Source organism: Procambarus clarkii, chromosome 5 (genome assembly GCF_040958095.1).
Source record: "Procambarus clarkii isolate CNS0578487 chromosome 5, FALCON_Pclarkii_2.0, whole genome shotgun sequence".
Lineage (NCBI taxonomy): Eukaryota > Metazoa > Arthropoda > Malacostraca > Decapoda > Cambaridae > Procambarus > Procambarus clarkii.
Genome location: NC_091154.1, coordinates 30,521,122 through 30,549,087, shown reverse-complemented (window position 1 = coordinate 30,549,087; position 27,966 = coordinate 30,521,122). Strand labels below are relative to the sequence as shown.

General features: G+C 42.4%; 1 protein-coding gene across 17 annotated transcripts in view; it reads right to left on the bottom strand.

Moving 5' to 3' along the window:
- The window catches only part of LOC123762033 (partitioning defective 3 homolog), a 324,827-nt gene that overhangs the window by 67,857 nt on the left and 229,004 nt on the right, over window positions 1-27,966 (bottom strand). For 13 of the 17 annotated variants that reach the window (XM_045748364.2, XM_069300378.1, XM_069300367.1 and 10 more), the window contains exons 1-8: window positions 17,765-18,343; window positions 10,793-10,993; window positions 8,604-8,837; window positions 6,350-6,520; window positions 2,448-2,599; window positions 2,075-2,275; window positions 1,707-1,852; window positions 90-319 (exon numbers count right to left, since the gene is read on the bottom strand). In XM_045748364.2, the coding sequence (XP_045604320.1) occupies window positions 90-319; window positions 1,707-1,852; window positions 2,075-2,275; window positions 2,448-2,599; window positions 6,350-6,520; window positions 8,604-8,837; window positions 10,793-10,993; window positions 17,765-17,995 (1,566 nt within the window). In that variant the 5' untranslated portion in view covers window positions 17,996-18,343. Of the gene's footprint in view, window positions 1-89; window positions 320-1,706; window positions 1,853-2,074; window positions 2,276-2,447; window positions 2,600-6,349; window positions 6,521-8,603; window positions 8,838-10,792; window positions 10,994-17,035; window positions 17,099-17,764; window positions 18,344-27,966 lie in introns of those variants that run through there. The other 4 variants (XM_069300392.1, XM_069300437.1, XM_069300433.1 and 1 more) reach the window with 3 other exon arrangements.

The window sequence follows — 27,966 nt, the reverse complement described above, 5'->3', positions numbered from 1 at the left end:
GCAATTAATTATTTGTAACACAGTTAAAGCATGGTACAGTTTCACACACAGTACTCAGAGCAGAAATAAAACAATACTATAATACTAACCTTCGGAAGGATATTTTTAATATAAATTGGCGCTTCGCCCCCAGCTGGGTTATCTCTTGTAGTTATGGAAAACCCAAGACCATGTGGGCCTTTAGTGAGATGCACGGTCACTTTACGTCCTAGTTTCCGTGTGTTGCTTTGAAGAATAACAGCTTGCGTTCGGGATGATAGGGATGCTGAGGGAACTTTTCTAGTGGGCATAACACTTGCCACTTTAGCCCCTCCAACCACTGACAAGAAACAAATAATTTACTAGATTTGGGTCCATTGCATGAGAGTGATCAAGGAAAATATCTCTAGCTTCCTCTGCCAGCATATCTAAGGGCACAGATAATGCAATATAGAATTCTTAAAATTACAAAATGCCAATCATTCATTCCTTTCCCCATTTCCCTCTCCTTCACTCCTCTCCCCGTTCTCTTTTTCCTCTCATCTCTATTCTTTTTTAAATTAACATCACACATTCATTACCCTGCACAGTGTTCATTACCTATTCCATTCACCTGGGCTCTAAGGAGACTCGAACCGTGGATCCCACGTGTGTGAGGCCGAAGCTCTATCGACCGAGCTATTGAGTAGTCTTAATAGGGAAAGTTTCATTATAGAAAATTAAACTTAACAAGGAAAGTTTTCATGACTTATTCTTAATATGAAGCATTACTTTGTAAGAGCTATGCAATGCTCTCTTTAAAAAAATAAAAATGCCCACTGTAATGCTTCTAAATACATTTAAATGCTGCACTATGGTAAAGTCAGCAGTCATCAGCCACACTCAGATATCATTTATTATACAGTACTGCCTCAAGTGTAACATGACACTAAACACAATGAAATTTAAGAAACTTCAAATATATTAGGTTTAGATGTAAAAGGAAAGAAGGAATAAGAAGATAGATAGAAATATAGATAAATAGAATAGACAGACATATATACATAATGTATATACAAAACACTGGTTTACAAATTTTGAACACCTTCAGTAAACATTTAATACTCTAATATCATCCCTATTACATTGTACATATATTTTAATTTCCCTATTTCCCATTTTCATGGGGTGTGGAGGTATTAGCCAAGAGAAAGTAAAATGAGAAAAGAATGTTACAGTATTTATATTACATAATACAACCATTAGAAATATCATTTGTCTATTCATTACCTCACTCACAATACAACGTATCATCACAAACCCCACATTCCAACAGTCATCTATAGCAGCAACCCTCAGCTTCATAAGACCAGGTGAACACCACTTCTCTCACTGTCCATTTCAACTCCTCAAACTATTTTCCATTTCATACTTCATCATCTCGCAATGAAATTCGATGTAGTTTTTTTTTTAAATAAGTACAGTATAATATACATTTAAGTTCCCTGAATTGAGCCTGCCCTATTTAGGAGAAGCATTTTATGATGAGAGATAACATATAAGTTGAAATGGCTACAACCAGAAACCTGCTGTTAATACATTACCAATTACAGTACAGTAGAATACAATCTCAAAAATTCTAAATATTATAACTGGCTCTAATGCCATTCTGAGCTTTCCAACAAAATCATGAGAACAAAATTATTACACACCAAGACAATTAACAAAACTCATTATGCATTTCTTACATCTCTCTTCCCCTTCAACAAGCTCATTTGAAGAGTAGGTAAAAGATCCCTGGTGCTGATGATTACAGTCACGGAGGTCTGGTCTTTTTAAAACTCGCAGGCGAAGTTCTGGGGTTAGCATGGCATCTTTAAATATTTCTTGAGCCCTACAGAAGAGAAACATTTAAATAATCCTTAAGGTACTGCATATAGTATCAAAATGCCAAGTAGCTGAATTAAACATATGAACTGGAAAAAAAGTATGTCATGAAATACTGTACTTTAACATCAAATGGAAAAGCTGTAAAGTATTTTTACATGGTACGCATTAAAGGGAGAATCTAAATCTACAAATTAAAAGACATTCTTTATATAAATGGATAACTTACTTTTGGAATGTTATATTAGTTAAAGGTTTTCCGTTTATTTCTATAATTCTATCGTGGACTTCTATTCTACCATCACGTGCTATTCTTCCACCAGGCTCCACACCTTCCACCAAAAGACCTTGGTCATGACCTCTACCATCTGTGCTTGGAATCACATGGATTCCTAGAGGACCTCGGTCATTACTTAGCACCACCAAAAAGCTGGAATATTCAAAAGTGAAATGATTACTTTTAATACTATATAAAATAAAACGTATAAAAAACTCTATAAAACGTAAAATATTACGTCAACATAATTACAGTATAGGAACACTTTGGATATTTTAAGTGGCAAAAAAATGAACAGTGACAACTTAAGTATAAATTAGCTTACGGATTATTTGTATCATCGTGAGAATGATCTCTGGAGTGTAATGGTGAGGAGGCTGACCCGCCGAGAGGTTCTCGTCTCCTTCCTTCACTTGCAGCCAAGGCTTTATCTGCTGCATCTGCCCACCGTGCCATTGAGGGGTTGTCAGACAGTACCTTCAAAGATACAGTAAACATTTTTGCCTTATTTACATACCTTTTTATTGTTATGTATACAGTACATTTGAAATTAAAATGATTAAATAATTCACAAAGAAAGTTAATGTAAACACTGTTTATGGCAACTGTGGTTGACATAACACTTGGATAAGTCAACTGTGCAACTTACCAGTTTCTTACACTCAGTTTTCCATGTCTACCCAAATTCGTTGCGACTTTCCTCTCAAATTCACTCTTAACCAGTCTATCATGATTTATTTGTTTAACATGACCAAATCATCTTTGTAATTTCTCCTCAATACTGTACTGCAAATCACAGATCACATATTTCCATGACATTTTCAGTCCTTATTTTATCTATTAATCTAACACTACACATACTTTATCAGATAAACCATTTATATTGCTCTAATTCTAGATTTATCCTCCAATCATGCCACACCAGATATCTCAAAATTCATACAAAACTGTATTCACTATCACTCCTCCGTTCAGTCTACTGCCTGCAAATGCTCTAGTCCTATATGAGAAGTGAGAGACTGTCCTATTTAATTTTGCATTTAATATTGAATTACTGGACCTTAAGATCGGGACATTTCTATGATTTCATTACATTTCTAGTGGAAAAAATTTAGTGAGAAGCTACATAAATTTGTTAAGATTTTGAGGCACATTTGAGAAGAAATAACATCTTTCCTACCCTGCAAGTGCATTGGAAAGAGGGCTAAAACATAGAAAGTGACATCCCAATCCATCCTGTACAATATGAACTTAAGATGCACATCAAAATTCAGTACAGGAACTGAAAAGTAGGCTTGCCCATGCTGGTAATATTATATAATATAATTGTATTCATTTAAATGGGTGAACCACACAATATTTCATGAGAGCCATGATAAGACATCTTTACTGGTTAGTGATTAGTGATGAGTAGTTTGACTAACACAAGTGTTACTAATTAATTGCAGTACTGTATTATTAAGAATAATAAAACAAAGATGCATCCTCTTATGTTGAATGCCAATATTAATACAAATGTTAAAGCTTATTTATGACAATGATTTGAAGATTTAAATAGGCTTCTAAAATATGATGCTGGAAGTTCCCTTACACTTTCCATATAAATGCTCTATCTATAAATCCAACATTATGTTTGTAACTCATTTTCAATGTACCTACCTTTACCATCTTATCTAATATTCACTGATAGTAGTAAACATTCTAAACACAAAAATCCACATTTTACTAAGACCTTGCACACATTTACATTTATTGCTGACAATATCAATAGACACACTAGCAAGTAAACCTTTACCATTATATTGTACCGTACATTTGTAGATGAAGCTACCTACTGTACTTTTTTATTATAATTCAGTAAATTAAACAAGTTGTACAATCTTATATCACAAGTATGGCAATTTTATGAATACAAAAATTAAATTCAGCATTATTCATCAATTTGAGCTAAGGTACTACATTATCAAGGAAAAGAAGCTTACTAAATTAAAAAAAAAAATACAAGTACACATACATATACAAGCACTGGAGTGCACAGTCTTCTCTACCTAAACCTCTGCTTCAGCACTGGACCAAGATCATCCAAGAATACCATCTGCTGAAGCAGGTGATATTCTTGGTTAGTAATTACACTGAATTAGTTTAGTTCAGTACTGAAGTGGTGTTGCACTGGGATTTACTGTTCTCAATATGTAATCTTTATTAACAAGTGATCTTTGTGTGTTTAAAGCCAATATCATTATCATGACTAAAATGTTAAAAATATATAAACACAGACAGTAACCAGAAGACAGAGGGGAGCCACCTATGCTGTCACAATAATGGTGTGACTACTGTATGAACAAGTTACTTCAATGAGGCAGTGAACTAATGAGGTGTACTCACCTAGTTGGGTGAGTGCATCTCATTAGTGCACTGCCTCATTCAAGTGTAGTGCAGGAACTGCTGCCAAGTATAATGCTAAAAACATTATAAAGGATAAGTTATAATGTAACTTCGTGTACACCATTTCCACCCTTTTCATATCACACACACATTGTCAGGATCACTCCCCGCTTCCTCAAACTTGCCATGTTCACCAACCTTCACAGCCCCTCTCTTATCCTACCTTCAAATTCTTTGTTTAAAATTTCCAAACCATCTCACTATGTTCTCATCATTCTTGTAGTTTTCTAGCTTCTTCACCTCATATCTCTCCATGATATATTCCATTCATACTCTATACTCTATATACTTCAAATACCATACATGCATTTCAGATTTTCCATCTGTACCACTAACTTTTCACATGAATACCACATATTCACACATATTCACCACAGCCACACATTATGAGTGGGAACAAACAGTCCTTCATTCAGATTTCCAGTTGTATCTATTCCTACCTTGTATTTTTTTTACCATGGCAGCCATTGCACTAGTCACTTCTCTTTCCTGACTTACTCTACAGTAAAACTGTATTTTTCAAATACCAATTTTACCAATCACACATCCCAGGCATTTACAAAGTTTTTTCAACAATTCCCCCCTTCATATTTATTTTGCACACAATTTAATTCTTTCTCCACCACCATAACTTTACTTTTGTCCATGAAATGCAACTTAAAAAAGGAAAACATTTATACAGTACTTGAATTGTGATTTTTTTTCAGCTGGCTAACATTTTCTAACAAAAAATTACCCATTACATTTTATTGAAGTTATTATACACACAGCAACAGTACAACAAAGGGCACAAACTGTACCTAACCAACATCAAGGTGAGTTTTCAATCTGATTACAGAATAACAAATATCAAGAACTTCAGTTTCAGATGCTGAAAAGTCAGCTTCTAAATCATTCAAAAGATTTAGACAATTAATGAATGATCTCCCTTATCTATGAAAATGACTTCTTTCAAATTCAATTGGTCCAAACTGAGATGTTCCTTGAAGGGACATGTTCCTTGTAGTATTTGAATTCTACAACCAATTTGTTTCAGCATTACCACTTGGCACAAAGACCCATGTAACCCTTTTAGAGGTATAAGTGCAGTATAAACATATTATGATAGATTAAGATGGCCATGAAGGTAGGTAATGCCTGAAATGAGAACATTTCTAGTCCAGTTGAAATTGAAGGTGCAATACTTAGTGGGAATTAAATCACCACATGGTTGGCATCACTGACAAACCTTCGTTATATTATGCCATTAGTTGGTTTAATATTATGTGCTAGAATGAATGAACATTGCTGTGCTCCCAGATTTTAGAAAACACAAATTTCATACACATTCTTTAGGAAAATTATTTAAACTTTGAGAGTGCTAAAATTGATGAGCTATACAATAAAGATTAAGTAATGTAGTAAGCAACTAGGAATATGGTAATTTGAGAAAATAATATTCTGCACTCTAGCTACAGCATTGTGTCATGCTTCTATGCAATTAACCAGGTTCCACATGGGTAATAGGTGGCCTTGCACCAGTTAATCAGCCAAGCTCACAAAATGAGACTTGTTGTGTTTTACAAGTATAAAAATTATCTTTAAAAATTTAAGCCATTTTTTATATTAAAAAAAAACTCTGGGGGAGTGAGGGAGTTTTACTACTCCTGGAAGGGTTAATGATTAAATATATACAGCCAGCCCTAATTTTATGCTGAAAGGTATAGCCAAATTTTCTTAGGTAAAATGTTACATCCAAGATACTTGATCAATAACATTCTTGCTAATCAGGGAAGACTTTACCTGAACAGAGCATCTATTAGTGTCACGAGAAAATCGCGTGAAGGCAGTAGAAGTTGAATGGTGAGATGATGATGATGAGGAGGATGGGGTCTTCTCCTCCCCCGACCCCTCCCCTCTCTCCCCAGGGTCTACCACAAACACACTGTCATCCTCATAAGAACTGTGTCCATCCTGAAAACCAGTGCCAGTCTTTGTTTATACAGATTTTCAGCAGATTACTCAAAGCTACACACCAAATATAACTTTGATAATGCAGTAATCAGGAATTCCTATTTTCAAATTAGGTAAAGTACTGTATTGCACATGAATACATAAAGACAGCTGATGAACGTATCCCATATACCGTAACACAGTATATATATCACAAAACTATTTTATAAAATTATCATAACCCCAAATAAAAAAATGAAAAATACTGTAATTACAAATGGTGGGGTACTTCCAAACCTGCCACCAGGGGGTTTACAAAGATATAAGGCACAGTAATTAAATATAATGTAAGAAATTAATATATTTGTTACAAATCTGAACTGGGATAAAACTTCTAACTTTCAATTTGCATACAAAACTGATTACTAAAAATTACTGAAAGACATTTTGAAGTTTTGGCGCAGAAACTATTCAGTACTACAACTCACAGGGTTGCTCTGTTCTCTCTTTTATTGATGCTTCCAAACCTTTTGACACACCAAATGTTTTTAGAAACCACGTAGCAAAAAATAAGTTCTGTTATTGCTAGATATCTATAGATGGTACAATATTTCTAATCAGGTATGCAAATTTACTTTGAAGTGGAGTAATGTCCTCTCTCAAAATTTTATAGTATGATTAGTTTAGAATTCAGTAATTCATAACATCATTCATTATGGGAAAATCCACTGCGGCTGTGAGGCGATGCGAACCCGCAACTAAGGCATTGTCAGCCGCATACTCTACCACTGCACCACTGATTTTCACTGATATATATATATTGTTTCTGTGATTTTCTGTGTGTATCATTTATTATGTTGGGGAATTGGCAATTAGTGTGTATATATATAAACATGTTAGGCTTATATCAAGGTTCCCCCCCCCCTAGGGTCGAATTACTCACCCTCCCCAGGATGCAACCCCACAACATGCTGACTAATGAAATGCTGAATGAATGAATGACTAATAATGAATAGAATGCTGACTAATTCCTGGGTACCTATTTACTGCTACATAAACAAGGGCATTAGATGATAGGAAATGCATCCAACCATATCTGTCCCACCTGTTATTTGAACTCATAATTCCTGATTGTGATTCGGGAAAGAACCCGACTGTACTACTGGGACCCTTTCAAATTATCTTTTGATCATCTTAATACTGTATTGTGATATAAACTGTGTCAATCACTTTCACTGCTCTAATGGTAAACTATACCGTACAGTACTTCGTTTTTCCAATATAAATCACCTTTCAAATTCTATGTTAATGTTTCTCACTTTTTTGCCAAAAATGTGAGTCTGACTTAGAATGCTGTACATTTGTTTAGTCCAGCCATTACAATAATGATTTGTATGAGTTGTTACAAATAAAGTTTCTGATTCTAATTCTGTTAATTCAACTTCAAGAAAATACAAAAGCCATACAAACTCATATTTTTGCCAGCACAGTATTCCTAAAAATCCAAATAGATTTTTACTACTGCAAACTCCAATATTATATTTGCCAAGGTAACCACAACTTCTTCCAAGTAATTTTCGTTTGCATATTGAACACAAAAAATTTAATTATACAGGTAGTCATATTCACAAGTCAAAACAAAACTAAGTGCTGGTTTTGTATGCTGAAGCTAAACTATATGGTAAAAGAATTGAGGCAAAAAAATAAACCAGCACTGAAAGTCATAACAATCCCCCTGCTCTCTGTGCCTCTGAGAGGGACAGTGCCAGTTTCTGGCTCTGGTCCCTGGTAGGTAAACGAGGACTCCTTTGACTGATGTGACTGAGTATGGAAAGCCATCTCAGTGATATAGTTTCAGCAAGCCATCAAGGGGTTTCCCTAGAAAGGTCTTTTCTGGAAGGTCTGTTTGACAATTCTGGAGATGAGATGAGAGACAACCTCCCAGAGGACACGTTATTTTAGTTTCCGTCATTTTTTATGTCTACATTTATAATGTTTAAACACATTAAGGCAAACTCACACTTGTTACATCATTATGATGTACAAAACCTGAAAGAAAGAAAGAAAGAACGTGACTCTACTGTACCGGTATTAAGCTACTTACTATATTCTTCATAGGTGTGGAGCTTGGTGGTGTGTTCTGATCTTCTATAATGGGTGCGGCTGACCACCGTTTGGTGGGGTCGGGAGGGGCACTGGCGGGTGGGATGGGCGATAAACGATTTAAGGCAGGTTCACTCCCTCGTCGCACATGGAGTGGAGGTGGGGTGGCACTTAATTCCTCGCCCGTTATCTCAATGTCATTCCGAGTAAAGGGCGAGAATTTGTGCTCAATGTCCTGTGTAAGATTTAAAGACTAAGTAATTTTATCTACAATAAGTGACTGGCTTACAAATGTGATAAAATTTTAAGTACAGCTAGGTACAGCTATCAAATCCATAATATACAACATTTTGGGTGAGATTGAGGAACAAGATCACATATACAGTACTGTGTCTCCTAAATATTTTTTTAAATACAGTTTTTCTTTGAATTATAACGCTGTTTAAAAATAATAAGGGATGCAACAACAATATACCATTTTATAATTACAGTGACACCTTAACAACTGTTTGCAGAGAAAAAGCTACACTGTCTGCCACCAGATGACACTACCCTCACCCCAACAGGGTCAGCGAAGTGGGCCACCCTCACTTTTATTCCTGGCATCCACTCATCACCTTGCTGTTTTCTGCACTCAGGTATGTTTTCTTTGTATTTTCCTTGAGATTATTGTCTTAGCACAGGGGGGTATTCCAAGTTATTAGTGCTTGTCAATTGCTATCTGCTACAAGTGTAAGTCAGGGTTTCCTCCCATGGGAAAGATATTCAAGCTCTCCCAGAGTGTGGCAACTGGAGCCAAGTTTCCTACATTTGATGGTAGTTGTATTCACTCTTACTTGTGCCCCCTATATTCCTGCTGGTTTATGGCAGGGCAGTTTCTCTTCTCTTGTTAGTAGATTTTTTGCTCTGTGGTTATGTCTCTCCATCAGGCCTGGGTCATTTTCCAATCTTTGAATGGTTGGTGCATAAAGATACTGAAGATGCAGTACAATTGCTTTCTTCAACCGGTGTTTTTTTTACTACTTTTTTTTGTTTTTGTTTTTTTAGCTCTTTGATGCCTGCGTTGAGTTTCCCTGGTCAATGCTGCATGTGTGGCCAGCGTCTTGGCATGGTACATGTCCTCCCCTCTCCCAAAATCTGGACCTCCCGGACTGTGCTTCTCACTGGACCCTTCTGATGCAACCATAGCTTTTTCACTCTGCTGCTTGTCCAGCTCCAGCCTTCTTATTCATCTTTGGTTATCTTAAGGTCCTCTGGTGCTGCTCAGTTTGATTCCATTTCCCTCAGCTCAGGCACTTCTTATTTTACTGTGAAGACATGGAATTGTTTGTAGTAGTTGTGGTGTTTCTCATGAGGGTCTTTGTATTTGTAGTGGTGCTTGGGGTATCTATGGCTTTGATGTTTGTAGTCATGGTTATGGACTTTTTGTGGTTGTGGTAGTTTTAGTGGTGGTATTGATGGCTGTTGTTGGTGTGTTTGCAGCTGTATTGCTTACAGTGATTTTGGTAGTTGGTGTAGTTGTGGTGATGGTGGAAATAATTGTGTTTGTGTTGACTGTGGTGTTTTGTGGAGGTGGCTGTATCATCTTTGCACCAACTCCAGTGGGACATCATTGGTAACATTTCTCCTGCATGAACTCTCCCCATCATAGTGACACTGTCTTCTGTTACATAGCTATTCCCTAATACGGGCTCACCATAGCCCGTGCTACTGGAACTTATCGTTCTGAGTAGCGAATCTTAAACAACAACAACAGCTATTCCCTTAGTTACTGGAGTACATTACTCGTTACTTCTGCCTTCTCCAACCTGTGCACTAATCTTTTGTTGGTATTGTGTCATAGGTTTTCCGACCGTTCAAAACTACATAAAATCCAAAATTTAAAAATGTGAACTAATGACATATTTCACTGAACATAATAAAAACAAAAAAAAAGGATGTGATAACCAAAGAAGTTTGTTAAAATACAATTTTTTTTAACTACTGTAGTTGAAACCAGAAGTATGCAGGACTGGAGGTCACAGTTTTCAAATACAGTACATTAGGAAAGACAAAAAAGACTAAAGTATAGGTACTTGTTTTACCAAAGTAGTGGTGAATCTTTGGAATAAACCATGAGAAGGTTGCAAGAAACATGAGAAACCACAAGTAGAGCTCTCTGTAGCTACAACTAGATAATAGCACCAGTACCTGAAAGATATCTGGGGAAGGATTCTCAGAGTCTGACGATGCCGAAGTTCCATCCCCTCCGTGGTGGTGGTGCACCTGTTCTTCATACAGTGCAATAATCTGTTCCCTGTCGTCTGCCACGTCATTGAGCCGGTCGTCTGGGTCTAAAATCCCACCATCCAGTTGTTTCAGGTTGTGAACAGTTACCCAAGAGTCTGATGGCTGCAAGGAGAAACAAAGAAAATATGGTTAGAGCTAAAATACAATAGCCCCTTCCTCCTCCTGTGGGTTGAAGGGAGGGGTAGTGGAAGGGGAAGAGCACAGTGTGTTAGGGGATGGGGTCAGAAGGGTTGGATGGTTGTAATGGTAACATTGTGGAAGAAGCCCTGGCCAGGTGATGTGGCTGAGGGGACAGCATAACTTGGTAATAAGGTTATGACTCATCTGTACCAACTAAAAAAAATACCACTGGGGTTACACTGCTCAAAATGCAAAAAAAGTCAAATTTTTGATCAAGCATAAGTATTGATTGCTTCATGTTAATACAATGAGGTATTATTTGATATACTGAATGGAAACCTTGATCAGCTTAAGATGAGCAAAATATTAAATAAACAAACATGAAAATAGTATAAAGTATCCATAATTACTTTATATTATTAGGTATCCTTTATATTATACTACTATTAGGTATCCCTAATATTGTTATTAGGGATACCTAATAACAATATAAAATGATGAAAGCTAAATTGAGAGATGATCACATGAGGGTAATTAGAAAGGTATCCTTGGGCTAATACATCTCTATGAAAACAGATTGGTTTTCATATCAGTAGTCATGTATGATGACTACTGGGAGTACAGTATCATGAATGCATGGAATGCATCGAATCAATACAGCACTGTTTAGGAGATGTCTTCTCAATACTGTTATATGAAAGATGCATCAATAATGTTGAGAAAATGCATCAATACAGTTAGGGCAGAGATTAACCAATAAAGTCAGGGGATAGTTGCATCAGCACAGTTAGCAGATAGGTGCATCAATACACTTAGGGGGTTATGCGCCAATACAGTTAGGGGTATAACTCGATAAAAGCCAAAACGTGTATGAATACACTCTGGCTTCCTGTCCCCCGACACACAATGAATTAGGTGTCCTGGTTCGCTAATTTCTACATGGACTCCCTGGAAGAGAACATCTTCAGGACTATGAGCAAACCCCATATATATTGACGTATATTGATGACATTTTCATTTGTGTCAAGGACCTTCGAGTGCTGGAAAAGATTAAGCGATCACTTACAGAGTCCTCCGTACTCCAATTCACATAGGAACTTGGTATCGACAGTGCACTCCCTTTCCTCCACTTATACGTCAAGACCAATGACGCCACCTTCACCAATGAAGTCTACACGAAACCAACAATCATGGGTACGTACTCGCGGGGTTTTAACTCTGGCTCCGCCTCTCAACTGTCAATCAACTGGTGTACAGATTCCTGAGCCTACTGGGCTTTATCATATCTTCACTTGAAACTGTGTATGGAGTCAGCCTCCACCACATCACTACCCGATGCATTCCATCATGTTTACTACTCTGACACTGAACAAGTTCTTTCTAACGTCCCTGTGGCTCATGTGGGTACTCCGTTTCTATCTGCCCCCCCCCCCTTGTTCGCGTACCACCCGTGTTACCTGGAGCTGGAATGTGTCTGGACGGCCTCGGCGAGAGCCCCTACCAATATATGACAAGTGTGATGTACTCATACATACGCAGAGCTCTCACCCACTGCACAAACTGCGATGCGTTGCACAAAGAAGTGGAGAGAAGTCTGCAAGCTCTAGTAAACTTTGAATACACTAACGAAGAAATGAACACCTGCATTAGGAAGTATCTAGATAAATGGTACAACTCTAACCAACCACACGCGAAGACCACCCTTCAAGTTATAAATCTATCATAAAGACCCAGTACTAGACAGATGAACGCATTACGAAGGACATCATATCCAGAGGAGATATGTTGACCAGTACCAAAGAATTTAACTCATAATTTACTATAAGACCAAAAAGACAGCAGAGTTAATAATGAACAGCCCAAACAGAACAAGCAACCCTCTCCAGAAAACCAACGTGGTATACCAGTACACTTGCCCCCATGAAGGATGTAACCTTTAATCAGCCTATATTAGCATGACCACTACTAAGTTTTCAATAAGGTTGACTTGTCATCTACAAGCAGGAACCTCTAAAAAACAATATGCCAACCAATCATGAGGTAGCACTCATGATTGGTCATGAAAACAATTCACTAACAAAATGCTTGAGAAGCACACAGGAGGTATGTGATTCTGTGATTCATGATCCAGATAAAGGCTGTGATTCATACGACAGACTGCGAGCAGCCGCGTCCAACAGTCTGGTTGACCAGTCCTGCAACGAGGAGGCCTGGTCGAGGACCGGGCCGCGGGGACATTGAGCCCCGAAATCATCGCAAGGTAAGGAAGTACCGTACTTGATTCTACAAATGACAGCAATAGATTACAAATTCTAGAAGCAATCATAACCGAAGGAACACCTAATATAAACATACAATACGACGATTTTGCCTCATTACCAACACAGGCCTAGACCCAACCCAATGGAAGATGACGTCATTCACTAGCACCTGAGCTCCGCGGCCTTACTCACTTACTCACATGTACCTCGCCTCCAGCCGCGTATATCTTCCCCTTACCATACAGGTAAAAGGACAGCCCCGTTCCTGTGCCAGCATTTTTTTTATTCAGTTACTGCCCCTCCTGTGCCAGGTAAGTCCACTACATGCTCACCGTAGCCCGTGCTACTTGGAACTTTTCGTTCCGAGTAGCTGAATCTAAGGTAAAAGGGAGAAAAGGAGGAAACCACTCCTCCATTTAAAACTTTGACCTAAATATCACAGTAACAAGGTTATCACGAATAACCTAACTAAATTACGGACTCACTATAGCCTGTGCTACATGGACATGGGTGACCGATCTACATCATCGGTCTGAGTAACTAAATCTAAAACAGCAACAACATGCAAAAATAGTTACAGCCCCACTCCTGTGCCGAGTAAGTCCACTACGGGATAACCATAGTCGGTGCTATTCGGAACATTCTTAGCACGAGCAATGAACTTTCCTATATTCATATCCTCGGAACTTTCGTTCCGAATATTCTTTTACTCTGAACTTTCGTTCCGAATATTCTGTTACTCTGAACTTTCGTTCCGAGTAACTGAATCTAAAATAACAACAGGCAAAACCTGCAGATGCAACTGGGAAATTAGTGAACCCAGACAGTGGGAATGCATATTCTGACAATCAGAAAATAACCACTACTTCACTATCTCCTGGAATGTGAAGCAACCAACGACCTTAGAAGATCTTAAGAGTCCCTGAAACTAACAGCAACCACCTTGAAGCCATCAACACTGCCACTCTTCTGATCAAAAAGGTGTCCAGCAGCTATACAGGCTACTCCTACCCGTGTCACCCCTTTCGTGGCATAATCTTCATCAATCAGGCAAAACCCCGTATCTCACTTTAAGATGTTCTAGGTAGGCACGAAACGTTGTGCATTTAATACACCATAGTCTTTTGTGTTTTATTCTACCAAAACCCAGGCTGACCACGAATTTCGGTACCCTAATATCACAACTCGACTGACTATGGCATTTTATAAAAACGTAGGCATTTTATAACGAATGAAAACATGAAATTTGTCATGTTAGATAAATCTTTATTTCCTTTTTACCATTTTTCGTATGTTAAACATAAAGCATTAGAATTCAATTGATTCTAAAAAAAAAATGACAGTACTTACAACAGCTCCAACGCACCAATATGTACTGTTGGACCTCAAAAAGTTAACGTTTCGTAATAGTGAAATTAGCCCAAATGGCATTTTAATTAAATCCGGAAAGTAACTAAAGTTTACCGAATATTTTGCAAGGCAAATATTCGGTGATATTAAAAAGAAAGGTCAAATGTGTCAACGAAGTGATTTTTAGATTTGTTTAATGTTTTTTGTTAAATGAAATTTAACAAAAATTTTAAAATTTCTTCATAAAATTTAGAGTTGAATTAATTTTGTGTAATTTCTCTCCGGTAAATACAGTAGCAAACAAATAATAACCATGCCTTTTCTTCATCATAATCAAGTCACAATTTTCTGCTGCTATTGATTGCATTATTATGTAACTGCAAATTACCGTTGAGTTTGTTTTGCTATGATTTGTGATAAGAAACATGATTCATAGTTATATTTGCCGAAGTTTGCTTTGCAACTTTTTATTTCCTTATTCTAACAAATTGGCTTAATGGATATTTCAGGATGTGTTTCTCACTATCATCATCATCATCATTCATATGCGCTCATGAGCTATATTAAATTTTGGACATTGAAAGTTTCTAAGCAATTTTAACAAATGTATTATTTACATTATGAATTTTTTTCGCAACCCTCTATCATTAAATTTTATATTGTAAAATGAACTTGATCACTGGAAATCTAGAAATTCAACTCTGGAACATTTTCTACGTGAAAAGGTTTATCACCGTCCACAACGCCCATGTTGGCGTTGGCGAAATAGCCTAAGCTACTCTATCCCTTTGAGATGTATTTATTTCTTGTCTCAATAAACATATTTGAACTTGGCGTTGGCAAATGAAACTCGCCAACGACATTAAATTAGCATTCATTGTAAATTTCTAATACACGATATTATGACAAATCTAATACCGAAAAGCACTAATAGGCACATTAACATGAAATTTAGAGTTGAAATGATTGCTTACGTCTACCGACATTATAGGCTAGTAGTACATCTTGTAAAGCTATTGGCTTATACGAACGAGGCAAAGAGAAAGACCCATAAAAGACCAAGGAGGACTATTAATAATAGTACAAGAACAGGACTAGTATATAGTACTACAAGAACAAAACTAGTAATAGTACTACTAGTCCTGTACTAGTAATAGTACTAGTCCTGTACTAGTAATAGTACTAGTCCTGTACTAGTAATAGTACTACAAGAACGAGACTAGTAATAGTAGTACAGGACTATTACTAGTAGTCGTAATAGTAATACAATTGCTGGTACATTGATATATTGACTAGTAACAGTAGTACAAGAACAGGTCTAGTATTAATAGTTCCAGAACAAGACTAGAACAACAATAATGCAAGGAAGACTTAAGTCAATAACAGGTAAATGAACAGTGATCATAGTCAAAGTAGTAAAATATAAAAACGGATAAAAAGGGGGAAAACAGTATGAGGAATACTAAGAGGAATGAGGGCGTGTGCATGAGGGGGGGTCAACGGTCTTGTTGCATGGTGCTCCGTTGCCACATCCTCCACCTTTTGTCCCAAGCTCTGCCTCAACATTCTCAATCCTCACTCTTAACATAATTACAATCGTCATCTTACCACCTTCATCAGCAGTCGGAGGCCAACACATCCACGTGACAAGGTTGACAACTCCTCTAGTCGGCTCTACGAGGGGGTAGTTGCTTATACCTCTACACCGAACATCACCGACATTTTTAACATTCACAATTATCCGCTATGCAGACGTTACGGAGACATGTCATGCTGCTCTTGAGCTTTGGTGGCTCTTTATTGATTTGTTCAAGTATGTGGGGATAGTGAGGGGGGGGGGGTGGCAGGCCTGGCAAGTCTGGGCTGCGGCTGGAGGATAGGTAAAGTGAGGCGCAGGACATTCATGCCCCCTTCCCCCAGGCCGCCTCACTCCTCCTCACCTCACAAACTATTTCCTGCGCGTCTCTCAACCTCCGCAACACAATTTGCATCATCCGTAAAGAACGTATGTGTGTTTCTGAATTATTATTCGTAACAATCAAAATGAAATTTCAAATAAATGAACGAAGGTATGTATGCATAACTAAATGCTCAAGCCGGGTGCAAGTAGTTGGCAATTCAGGTCCTGGGAGGGAGAAGTGGGGCACGGTAGCCTCCGTAACACACGTAACGTAAGTCGGTCGTGACCAGCCGCGAGATGCACATAAACCACCGGATCGGCTCGGGCCACACAGTTATGACGACAACCTCGCTCAGCTTCGTTGTGTACACGGTGCATGTAGCAGGCGGCGGCCTGCTGGGAGTCACCCCTCACTATACAACTTATTGCACGCTGTTATCACTTTTCACCCTACACTTCCAGTGATCAACTACACGGCAACATATGCTCACAGATGAAGCAAGGTGTCCATACCGGGCCCAGTAGCAGCATCGACATCCCCTCGTGGTCGTGGTTAATGTCAGACTGGCGCGCGTGCAGCAGGTGGGGTTCCCTAAGGTCTCCCCCTCCAAGTCCCCCCAACCCATCCCCCCAACACACCTGGGAACTTCTTCACGACTTGGTATCTTGTCTTATTTATTAGTATTCCCACACGTTGTCACCTTTCTCCCTACTGGTGCAACTTCCCCGTAAGCTCTTAACTGTACAGCATGAAAGAAGGAGAGGCAGCAACACTATACACGAGCCCAAACACCTGGTAATTCGGATCCAGCGCAAGGGAGAACAGAGACGCTGCCGCCCAAAGGCCACCAAGAGCAAGGTCAAGGTGGTCATCAGGGAGCAATTTAATGTAGGTCCACGGTAAGCTCTGATATGACAGAAATGTACTTAAAACACTTGAGGGGATATGATGGCTGGGTTGCAAATACCGACATTGTCTACAAAATCCTTTATGACTAGATATTTTTGGGGTAAAACATATCCGGATAGAATCAACTGAAGTACAATAATAGTTTCTTCAGTTATACATAAATTACTTTTGGGCAATTCATCATTAGCACTTTTTTTTAACTATCCTACAGTGTACTTTTACACACACTCAACTGTAGTGGGTGACTACCTAGGGTGGTGATGCCCACAACCTCCCGCCACACTCTCCCCCCCAAGAGATGAAGGCAAGAGAGCAGAGCGTCGGCATCTTACCTGGTGGATGCTGCCCAGAGTCTTGTGGCGCTTGTACACGTTGTAGGTGTGTGTGCGGGAGAAGAGTCGCGCCAGCTTCTCAGCCACGTTCACTACATCAGAGTAGTGAAGCTTGAGTTCCCCGGGGATGTTCACCACACTGTGGGTGTTGGAGGTGCTGGAGGCTGTGCTGGTGGGGGTCCTAATAGGCTGCGTGGGAGGCCCCGCCAAACTCCGACTCCGCATGCGCATAGCTGACAGCAACCAGGTGACTGTGTCAACACCACTCACTCTAAATGTATTTCGGAGCAGTTACAGACGCCGTAAGATATATCATATGCTACCATCCCAATTGTAGGAGGAATGGCTTTCACTATATTCGGTTTTGTTTCATTAAGTATTTCTAGCAAGTATCATTTACCAATGGCACTTCTAGCACTACTTTAGTTTTATCTGCGCATCTACGATACAGTTGAACATGTTTCAACAAGTCGAGAGCGTCTTCATGTCTCACCTATGATCACATCGCGTTCACCAGTATAAAACTTCGTATCTTTTTCCTCGGTCACTTTATCTATCTCCGGCAGCTGTCATGGCTACCTGTAAATAACCACGGGTTACAGGGCACTCCTACACGGGAACACACAACACAGCCCACACCTGAGGTATACACAACATATCACGGAGAAGCAACATGTCTCACTATGGCTCAGAGGTTAAGGTCATCCGTCCAACCAGGGACTAGGAGGGCCAAGCACCAGGGGCAGGTAACTAGCTAATTGGAGGTTACAACCACCCATCTCCTGCAATTTCTCTCCCATCACTCTACCAAACCACATTTTACACTCTCGTCCCCTTACCCACCACTGAAGAACGTTCATAAATGCATTATTGCATACTGTTATTATTACAAACGTCTGCACCAGCTCGGATGAACTGTGAAGCCTGTAGTCTTGTGCCGAGGCTAGCAAAATACTCCAGCTGATGAAGCAGCCATCAGAAAAGCAGAAAGAAAAACTCCCACCAGGTAACAGCGCTATCAATAATGTTAATATAGTTTCTCGAATTATTAATAATACAATAATTGTTACTTAATGGACGCCATAAATAATTTAACATTCAGAGCTAAAAATTCATACAAACGTTACTTATCGTGATTATTTCAATTTCCAGAGGGCTCGGAGGGTACATATTTACCTCTCAGGTTGAGACTCCAAATTAACTCACCGTCACAACATGAGAAACTACACAACTTATTCAAATAACATGCAATAGTGAATTAGAGCATTAAGATAATACATTAAGGTAAAGGGTCCTTGGTTAAAATAATAGATTCCTTAAAAGTTCCCAGCATTATACATTTTGTATAGGATGAGCAAGGTGTGTGCGGATGAGCGAGGTGCGTGCGGATGAGCGGGGTGCGTGCGGATGAGCGGGGTGCGTGCGGATGAGCGAGGTGCGTGCGGATGAGCGAGGTGCGTGCGGATGAGCGAGGTGCGTGCGGATGAGCGAGGTGCGTGCGGATGAGCGAGGTGTATGGATGAGCGAGCTACCGCGGCACCACGCGGATTATACGGCTTGTGTACACAGTTCGCTCCAGCTACACTTGCTAGTTGTCCAACATATCAAGGCCTCTCCAAGGTTATGGGTCCTCAATAATTGACTTGAGAGATAGAACGCTGCTTTCCTTCTCAACTTCTCCTCACCCACTGTCTCCCTCTTTTCATTCTTTCCTGTCCCACCCTTCCATCATGATGCAATTGACCCCTCCCTTCCCCCCCCCTCATAGCCCCTCCAAGCTCATTTACTCCCTCACATTTCCATTGTCAAGGCCTGGGTTACACACACACACACACACACACACACACACACACACACACACACACACACACACACACACACACACACACACACACACACACACACAAAAGAATGGGGGTGGCAGGAAAAGAAAATATTAAAGTGTCCAGTGAGAATCCACAAGAGCTGCAACACCGCCTATAAGCTATTTACAACACGAGTATGAATGACAAACGCAACATTCCCTAGCTGAGTGAGAGTCTACCCCCATTATCTTGCCTTCCCCCGTCCTTGAGCTACAAAACACAAATTTTCACCTCTCCGGACAGCACACCACCACGCGGGGTAATTGTCTACATATATGCTCCCTGAAAACGGTCCATGTCAGCCTCGGAGTCAGGGCGACCAGAGGGAAAGCTGGTGGGAATGTTTCCCCGCGGCGTCATTACTTCTTGTGTGGAGCAAACGTGGGGTGGGGTGGCCGTGGGTGTATTGGGGAGGAGGAGGTGTATGGGGAGGAGTTGGGGTAACGGGAGCAATGAAGATTTGGGGGAGGAGTGGGCGCCTGTGGGAGAAAATGGTGCATGTATGCATGGGTGGGCGGTGGGGAAGAGGGCATGTGTGGGCGGGGGGGGGGGGTGAAGAGGGCATGTGTGGGCGGGGGGGGGGAAGAGGGCATGTGTGAGCGGGGGGGGGAAGAGGGCACGTGTGGGCGGGGGGTGGGGTGCACGTGTGGGCGGGGGGGCGGGGTGCACGTGTGGGCGGGGGGTGGGGTGCACGTGTGGGTGGGGTGCACGTGTGGGCGGGGGGCACGTGTGGGCGGGGGGTGGGGTGCACGTGTGGGCGGGGGGTGGGGTGCACGTGTGGGCGGGGGGAAAGGTGCACGTGTGGGCGGGGTGGTGGGGTGCACTGGCGGAGGGGGGGGGGTGTGGGGGGCCAAATGTGGGCGGGGGGCACGTGTGGGCGGGGGGTGGGGTGCACGTGTGGGCGGGGGGTGGGGTGCACGTGTGGGCGGGGGGTGGGGTGCACGTGTGGGCGAGGGGGTGGGGTGCACGTGTGGGCGGGGGTGGGGTGCACGTGTGGGCGGGGGGTAAGGTGCACGTGTGGGCGGGGTGGTGGGGTGCACTGGCGGGGTGGTGGGGTGCACTGGCGGGGGGGGGGGCAAATGTGGGCGGGGGGGGTGCACGTGTGGGCGGGGGGCACGTGTGGGCGGGGGGCACGTGTGGGCGGGGGGTGGGGTGCACGTGTGGGCGGGGGGTGGGGTGCACGTGTGGGCGAGGGGTGGGGTGCACGTGTGGGCAAGGGGTGGGGTACACGTGTGGGCGGGGGGCACGTGTGGGCGGGGGGCGGGGGGCACGTGTGGGCGGGGGGGCGGGGGGCACGTGTGGGCGGGGGGTGGGGTGCACGTGTGGGTGCACGTACCAGTAACCCTGCCAGAGTCAGACAGAATACAATGCACGTCGCAAAATGGTGGGCGGATGTGCGATGTCAGCTGTCGCCGCCGCTGCCGGCCCTGGGCGAGGCGGGATGTGACGCATGCCTGGAAACACGCCCCTGGAATATGCGCTGGAACGCCATTGTAGCGGCGATCAGCACCTAATTGAGCTTGCGGGGGATGAGCTTCGGCTCTTGGGTCCTGCCTCTCATCACTCAATCAATCAACTGGTGTACAGGTTTCTAAGCTTTCGGGCTCTATTATGTTTACATTTGAAACTGCGTGTGTGAAGTTTCCCTCCACTATCACAGGTTACCTGGAGGTTACCTCGAGGGGGTTTCGCGAATGCTTCTACTCCCTGAGCTCGGCTTGAGATAACTCGGTCCAACAGGCTGTTGCTTGCAGCTGCCCGTCAGCCCACATATCCACTACAGTCCGGTTGGTCCCGTACTTTTTGCAAGAACTTATCTAATTTGTTCTTGAAGTCCACCATTGTTCTGGCAATATTTCTAATGCTTGCTGGGCGAGTAATGAACAGCCATGGACCTCTGATGTTCAGACAGTGTTCTCTGAGCCAATGGCACCTCTACTCCTCACTGGTTCTATTCTGCATTTACTTCCTTATCGCAAGAAATTATAGACCTATAACACTAACATCACATATAATACACATCTTTGAAAGAGCACTAAGAATACTACAAAACACAGGGAATCGGCGTCTACACAACCCTGGACAGTATGGGTTGAGAGCAGGAAGACAATTAGCCCGGTGAGTAGATTTGGAACTAGACCTCCTTGATATTTCCCAACTCGAGGAGGCAAGGTAATGATCAGGAGAAATAATCAGCCCACTACGACTACATGACACTTGGAAGGGATACGGGAGCAAAGATTTAGGATACGACAGAGAATAGGAATGGTGCCCAACCACTTGGAAGGTCGGGGATAGGACCTCTGTTGAGAAGTGCTGCTAAAGACTTCTGCCAGGGTGTTAGTACATGATTATTTGAGACCCCCGACCCTGTCAGCATGTTGCTGAAACCCTCTGCCAGTGTGTTTCTGGAGAGCGGATGTGGGGTACTGGGACATCATGACGATACGGTGTACGGACTGGCCCATGTTGAGGAAGGCGAACTCACTGGTGACTGTCATTGAGTGTGGACGACGTGTACCTGGACGTAGCAGACTTGCCGGGATTTGATGAACACTGTCGATCTATTGAGTGTCGCGAGTGAAAGCGACACAGTGTAAATATGTGTAGTAATACTTAGAGAGATATAATAAATATATTAGTGAAGGTGATAATATATTGAAGATATAATTGCGTATTGTTTATCCCCTCTTTATTCTTTGCACTACTCCTTGCCACAGCCAGTTCTTGAAAACTTACCATTGACTTGGGGTAGGATCAAGAGGAGGTTATAAGACACGTTAATAAGAAGAACCCGGTTACTGGCCCAAGCTGGCCATAACAATCCCCGCCCCCCTACCCCTTCCCTACTCCGGTGGGGTCCCTGGTGTCCCCCTGGCATGGAGATGCCGCGGGGGTCCAGGCAGAACAGTGACCCCGCCAGCGCCATGAGAACACACTTGTGTACCCCGCCTCACCTGGGCCCCATGTGGAGGGAGAAAGTGAGAAAGGAAAGTGAAAGTGCTGGGGCTTCTCGAATTACTTTCTCCTTCTGCGATACCTCTCCCTTCCTCCTCCATTATTTTACCAAAAATTTAACTTTCCTTTCGAAAAGGTTACTTCAGTCGTGTGTGGCAGACAGGACATGGCTCCAGGTGTGGGTGTCACATGTGGCTGGACATGGCTCCAGGTATGATCATGTCACGTGATTTGAAATGAGAGTTTTCCAGTGAGGTAGATACACTTCCTCTCCCCAGCAGGTCCATCCTCTCCCTGAACCCCCACCCCACTCCCTGAACCCCCACCCCACTCCCTGAACCCCCACCCCACTCCCTGAACCTCCGTCTCCCAGCATAGGTGAGTATAGCTTCCCCCCCTCTCCCTGGACGCTGCTCTTCCAGCACCCGCACCCTCTCCCGGCGCCCCTACCTCCTCACCCTCTACAATTCTCGAACATTTTGAGAGCACGAAAAATAACAACCCATCCTCCGAATTGACAGTACGTTTTAATACTAAGTGCAATAAGTACATTTCCTGACTGTTATACATAGTACACAATTGCACTTATGGGGCTGTTACATTTACCTCCCCATTTTTGGAGGACGGGCTGAAAAATAAACAACCCCAAATACTGACCAGAAATCCTTCCACCAATAATTGGAAAATTGAGTATGTGAATATGTAAATAAATGATATATGTACATATGTGTGTGTGTGTGTGTGTGTGTGTGTGTGTGTGTGTGTGTGTGTGTGTGTGTGTGTGTGTGTGTGTGTGTGTGTGTGTGTGTGTGTGTGTGTGAATAAATCAATAAATAATAATAAAATAAAGAGCCTTAAACAGAACATGTGTGGAAGCATCAGGGAGTGTGTATATATGAATACTACACAGTGTTCATCTATAGACATCCATATATGGTGAAACATGTGAAGAACCTCTCACACACTCACAGCTCCCTGACAAGAGGGCAACCCGTTCTCGCAAATTCGTAAAGTCAATATTGACTTATTAACTACGTGCATAGGTGATATACTAAACATAATAGATACCCTTAAAAAGATTCATAGAAAACACCGACCTTACCTAACCTTGTTAGTATCTTAAGATAAGCATCTTATTGCTTCGTAATTACAATTATTACTTAACCTATACCTATTATAGGTTAGGTAATAATTGTAATTACGAAGCAATAAGATGCTTATCTTAAGATATTAACAAGGTTAGGTAAGGTCGGTGTTTTCTATGAATTTTTTTAAGGGTATCTATTATGTTAAGTATGTCACCTATGCACATATTTAATAAGTCAATATTGACTTATTAAATTTGCGAGAACGGGTTGCAAGAGGGAGCCAGCTTAGCTTAGCTGCCAACACCCACACATCGTGTTAGCAAGGCGGACAGCCCGCCTGCTTTCATACCTCTCACTGTATTTCCTACTTCTATACTTCCCTTCTCTTATGTCTCTCCTTCCTCTTTACTTAAAAAAAAGAACTAAAAACTCACATCATAGACACAGTTCAATATAAACAGCCACCCACACAGTGGAAAATAATAATGGTCGAGAGGAAAGCTTTGAGGAGAGAAGCAATTTTCCGGTGGTCGCCGACGGTGGCTCCGAGAGTAATGTGTGAGGCCTCAGATGTGGCCCCCGGGGACGCCACCACTACTGAGACCTCACACACACTGTGGTAACACTCGCCTCATTCCACCTCATTACTGTACTCATCCACCACCACCACCCTGCCGCACCTGCCACACCCCCACCACCACCCTGCCGAACCTGCCACACCCGCACCACCACCCTGCCGCACCTGCCACACCCCCACCACCACCCTGCCGAACCTGCCACACCCCCACCACCACCCTGCCGCACCTGCCATACCCCCACCACCCTGCCGCACCTGCCACACCCACACCACCACCGCACCAACTCCTACCCAGTATCCGCACACCAGTGAAGCTGGAAAGCTTAACAACTCTATGAGAACGAGGCTATTAAACAAAGCAGTTCCGCTGACGTACGTGGGTTGTGGCAGTGGCAGGTGACACGTGGTGATGGCAGGTAGGTATAGGGAGGTGTCTGGAGAGCAGTGGGCGCGACCAGGCGACCAGTAGCTAGTCACCTGCGACCCTTCTGGCAAAGTGAGGATGGCTGGACTATTAGGCAATTAAGTCAAGCGCTTCAACGTGTGTGCATAACCACCACAGGATGGAGAGACGAGCCGACACACCATACCGTCACACCACGCCCTCAACACCCACATATAAGGAGGCCCAGCAAGCATTAACGACCCAGTGATAATGCCGAGTGGCCAGTAATAATGACTATCAACAAACCCCATACAGAAACACTCACGTCCAAGACTCCAACATACACAAGCTGACTGGGAAGCAATCACAAGCACCGGAAATCAATCTCACAACCTTTGGAGGCAAGGGAAACCACGTTTAAACCCTTAAATTAATAAATAAATAAACACCACAGAAAAATACATGAATGAACATACACCCGACAGCTCATCACCCCCCCCCCCGGTCACTGTTACTCTCACAAACAACATATATGCTGTTCACTTGAGACAGTGAAGCAAGTCCCAGCTGTGTCTGGGTACAAGTGACAGGATGAACAACCCAGCGGGTTTTCTTCCTATTGGGGTGTTGTACATGCTGCTATGGCGGTGTGTCCACTCACAGGATGAGTGGCGCTGCCCAATACTGTCACTATGGCGATGTGTCCACTCACAGGATGAGTGGCGCTGCCCAATACTGTCACTATGGCGATGTGTCCACTCACAGGATGAGTGACGCTGCCCAATACTGTCACTATGGCGATGTGTCCACTCACAGGATGAGTGACGCTGCCCAATACTGTCACTATGGCGGTGTGTCCACTCACAGGATGAGTGGCGCTGCCCAATACTGTCACTATGGCGGTGTGTCCACTCACAGGATGAGTGGCGCTGCCCAATAAACTCGCCCCTCGGGGCAAAATTAAACAAAAAAAAGAATTACTACAGATATAACACTCTTACAGCTTATAACACACAACGGAGGGACTGACGAGTACAAAATACTAAAAAGGAAACTACAGGATGAACAACAAGATTAATGCAAAACGGAATACACCAAAAAATGGGATAATCTAAACCAAAACAAACACGGAAACGCAGGAAAATTCTGGAAAAAGTATGACACTTGATCTCCCATCAAATGTCTTACTTTTACTTACCCCAACTTCAAGGAAACACCTTACAACTTATATCAACACAATGCTACCATAAAGGAAACTACGAAGCCATAAATGCTTACGGGCTCACCATAGCCCGTGCTACTTGGAACTTTTTGTTCAGAGTAGCTGAATCTAAAACAACCACCACCATAAACATCAAGACTATTGCAATTCATAATCCAGTTGAAAAAAAATCATCGGGAGAAATGGTGTGGGAAGGGGTACGGGACATTTGACAAGCCGCTGACTTCCAGTTCCCGTCGAGGCCACTAGACAAATGGTGGTCCTCGGGTAAATTCTGTTAAATATTTCGGAGAGTTAAGCTGGACTTGAGAGTCAGCCGGACGTGGACGTGCATGTAAGCAAGGGAGTGTAGAACATGCTCAGAGAAATTAAGTTACGCGAGCGCTTTAGCCTGGGTTCGTATCCTGGCCGGGAAGGATTTATTGGGCGTCAATCCTTAACTGTAGCCTCTGTTTACCCAACAGTAAAATGGGTACCTAATTGTTAAACAATTTGGCGGGTCGTATTCCAAGGAATATAGGATTAAGGATCTGCCCAAAACGCCACGCGTGCTAGTGGCTGTACAAGACTGTATGAACACTTGTATATAAAAAAAAAAGTTAAAAAAAGTTGTGTCCCAAGTACAAATAGATTCCTGTCAAGATCATCGGCCCACGACTCTTCAGCCTTCTCCTAGAAGGAAGAAAATATTGCCAGAATAGAGCCTACCAAGGGAGCTAGACACTTTTCTGCAGGTGCCGAATGGGTCAGGCTATTTGCGTGAGTGTGCGCGCAAACTTGTGTTGGTGGTGGTGTGAAGTGCTGGAGTTTACCGCGCGTAAACTTGAGTAGATCCGTGCTCCAGATTACCAGCTGGTAAAGGCTGCAGCAAGAAGAGAGTGGACCAGGTGGGTTACCTTGCCATGTTCCAAGGATCAACGTCCCCGTGGCCCGGTCTCTAACCACGCCTCCTGGTTAGTGGCCTGGTCAACCAGGCTATTAGACGCGGCTGCTCGCAGCCTGATGTATGATCACAGCCTGTTTGATCGGGTCTCCTTTGGAGGTGTTTATTGAGTTCTCATTTGAACACGGTCAGAGGCTGGCCAAGTTATTCCCCTCTTATGTTGATAAGACTTCTTGTCTCAGGTCTCCAGTGCACCTCTGCTCTTCAACGGGGCTACTTTGCACATCCTGCCATGCCTCCTGGTCTCACATGGAGTTATTTGCATGTGCAGAGTTAGTGGTAACGGCAGGCTTATCAATCACCGGGTGATCACACTCCTGCGCTTGGATCTGTGCAACGTTACACACTATCAATCATAACTTGTCATTATTGCACTTACGGGTGACACATGGAAACCCTTCCCTTGTTACTTGCATTACTAAGAATCACTAATAACATACTAGACACCCATCAGTTCGTTATGCCTTTCACTAACAGTTGAAAAATCGTTCAACAAATATAACTTCAATACTTCTAGCTTGATTATTTTAACCCCAAAAGGAAAGAAATGGACAATGGCTGAGACCACAGATCATGGGAGACTTTTGATATAAATAGCTAGACAAACTTGTGGCGACAATGACAATTGTCAAGGCAATTACTATGGCAACAGAGCGGTTCACGGCACCTCGCATTTACAAGTTTACAGGAAAGGATCTCCACCAGTGTATTCCTCTTTACCTTGTGTCTCTACAACCCCCACCTCGCCCCTTGGCTAAACGTCACCTCCACATTATCTTGTTGACTGCAAAGAACACAGTGAATAGCAAGTTCCTCTTTTGGAACAAGTCACTCCTGGACTCTTGTGTTACAAACACCCTAGACTTATCTTCCAGTGACAGCCCAGGTCCAACCTGTGGCCAGCCAGTGACAGGACACTAATTACTACCATGCCAGGGACTGAAAAAAGTCAACCCTCCTCCCTCCTCTTATTAATGAAGGCCATTACGGCTGACATTTTTATGGCCTAAACTTTGGGAGAGGCTGTAATCTGGTCCTAGTCTTCTGCCGCCAGCTCCACTCCACTCTGTTCTCTCTCACCATTCTACACCCATGGAGAACAAAAACTTTCTAAAATGTTCACCAAAATGTTTAACACTTCATAAAAAAGCATATGTTTAAAGA